The following is a 2,468-nucleotide window of genomic DNA, read 5'->3' on the forward strand; positions in this document are numbered from 1 at the left end:
ATTTGTAATTGCATTAATAAAATGACAAAAACTCATGCTTTCTCATGCTAAGTATGGACTTTTCCCTCAAGTATGCTGCCTTTTGGAATCAACACAATGAAGTTATATTTGTGAGCACCTCTGTACTAAAAAACACTAGGTATGAACCAGTGCCCCACTGTCTCTACTTTTCGGTTTCCATTTTCTTCCTTTCTTTACACCCAGCTCACTCTCAAGAGTACTGGAAACAATATATTTTCAGGTGATGCAGTAGTTAGTGATGGTGACACTAAAGGGTTAGTTCAGTAAAATTAATTTTTTTTGAAAATCAGGGTAGTGTATGTAAGTGTACTAAGAATTTAGCAGACGCCAGGATAAAAGGGATAGAATTATAGCTCCTGAAAATTTTGACATTCAGAGCCCAATGATGTCATTGGTACAGGGGGAAATGTGCTCTGATTTTTGTAGTTGATACAGTTTAAGTCCAGTTTTTAAATTTAACGAGAATTGTATGAAGATTGATTGTCATTGAGACATGCACAGTGGGTGTCTAAAAGATCACTATCAGAGTTTTGAGCTAGATTCTCCAGAAAAGGTAATATTTTGGGAGCTACACAGATTATATTGTAAAGGTATTCCCCATAAAAGTGATCAACTTAAAGAACTGACTCTATATAACTTTTTATATTTAAGGTTTATGCCACCACTTCAAAATCAGAATCTTGAAAGCAGAAATTCTTTTCCTGTTCATTTTTGGTGACTTCTGTGCCAAGAAGAAAGGTGATTGAAGAGAGATATTAAATGTATGAAAATAGTGGCTCCTTTGTCTGCTCTTCTCCATAGAAACCCACTGAGATCTTAAGATAGAACCTCTAACTCATGAGTCCAGCAAAATCATCCAAAGGGAAATTCAATTGTCAATGGAAGGTATATTGGGCTTCTTGAAAGAAGACCTTAACCAATGCTTGCTAAATGTTGACAGTGTGTTTGCCACTGCAGAAGACAGAAAGATGAAGATGTGCTCTATGACAGAGGGCACTCATGGTCCTTTTCACACTTTCAGGCAGGTCCTCTTCTCCTGAGCTCTCATCTCTGAGAGAAGCTTCATGGTAAAGTAAATGGGACAGAATAACAATGTCACTGAATTTGTACTCCTGGGCCTCACCCAGGACCCTGATGGACAAAAGGCATTATTTGCCATGTTTTTAATCATCTACATTGTGACAATGGTGGGCAACCTGCTCATTGTGGTGACTGTCATTGCCAGCCCTTCCTTGCATTCCCCGATGTACATCTTCCTTGCCTATCTGTCACTCATGGATGCTCTTTATTCCAGTGCTATCTCGCCCAAGATGATTACAGACTTACTCTGTGATAAAAAGACGATTTCCTTCCCAGCATGCATGGGCCAGCTCTTCGCAGATCACCTATTTGGGGGTGCTGAGGTCTTCCTTCTGGTGGTGATGGCCTATGATCGCTATGTGGCCATCTGTAAACCACTGCACTACTTGAGCATCATGAACTGGCAGGTTTGCATCTTCCTGTTGGTGGTGGCCTGGGCGGGAGGTTTTGTACACTCTGTGGTTCAGCTTGCCTTTGTGTACAATCTCCCCTTCTGTGGTCCAAATGTCATTGACCACTTCATGTGTGACATGTACCCATTATTGGAACTTGCATGCACTGACACCTACTTTATAGGTCTCACTGTGGTTGCCAATGGGGGAGCAATCTGTATGGTCATTTTTATCCTTCTCCTAATTTCCTATGGGTTCATCCTAAACTCCCTTAAAACCTACAGCCTGGAAGGGAGGCGCAAAGCCCTGTCCACCTGCATCTCCCACATCACAGTGGTTGTCCTCTTTTTTGCTCCCTGTATTTTCATTTATGTTAGACCTGTTTCCACCTTTCCTATTGATAAACCCATAAGTGTGGTGTTTACAGTTATCACTCCCATGTTGAATCCTCTAATATACACCTTGAGAAATGCAGAGATGAAAAATGCTATGAAAAAACTCTGGTGTAAGAGGTTAACCACAGGTAAAATAAGAATGGACCCCCCCACACTGAATCCTTTAGATACTCATTCTGAAACAAGACATAGGTGGTGAATTCTAACAAAAGTTGATGTGGTCAACTCAATGTATTCTCTAGAGATGCTTCTTTTAATGTATAATCATCAGAGAGTAGAATAAATTATCTTTGGATGTAGGATCAAATTTGAAAAGAATTAGGAATGATGAATAAAAGGTATGGGTGTTTGTTCCATTATAAGTAAAAATAAAATGAAGATAGCCTTAAAACTCATTTTTTTTTCAATTTATATTGAAAGAAGACTTTAAATAAAGTGTTTTTTTTTAATTTGAAAACTTTGTATCATACAAATTAAAGAGAAAGCAATTCAGCTAATACATAAATTTCTGGAGTCAAAAGAGTAATTCTTAAATTTTAATTTTGATTATTCTATCTGTATGACATATTTCTGTAGATAT

General features: G+C 38.2%; 1 protein-coding gene across 1 annotated transcript; it reads left to right on the top strand.

Moving 5' to 3' along the window:
- The first annotated feature begins 1,097 nt into the window (after positions 1-1,097).
- LOC114082073 (olfactory receptor 4A5-like) lies at positions 1,098-2,087 on the top strand. The gene has a single exon (XM_027923500.2). It carries the CDS (start codon positions 1,098-1,100, stop codon positions 2,085-2,087), a length of 990 nt encoding a protein of 329 aa, XP_027779301.2.
- Positions 2,088-2,468: the final 381 nt, after the last annotated feature.

The sequence above is a fragment of the Marmota flaviventris genome, chromosome 9 (assembly GCF_047511675.1).
Source record: "Marmota flaviventris isolate mMarFla1 chromosome 9, mMarFla1.hap1, whole genome shotgun sequence".
NCBI lineage: Eukaryota > Metazoa > Chordata > Mammalia > Rodentia > Sciuridae > Marmota > Marmota flaviventris.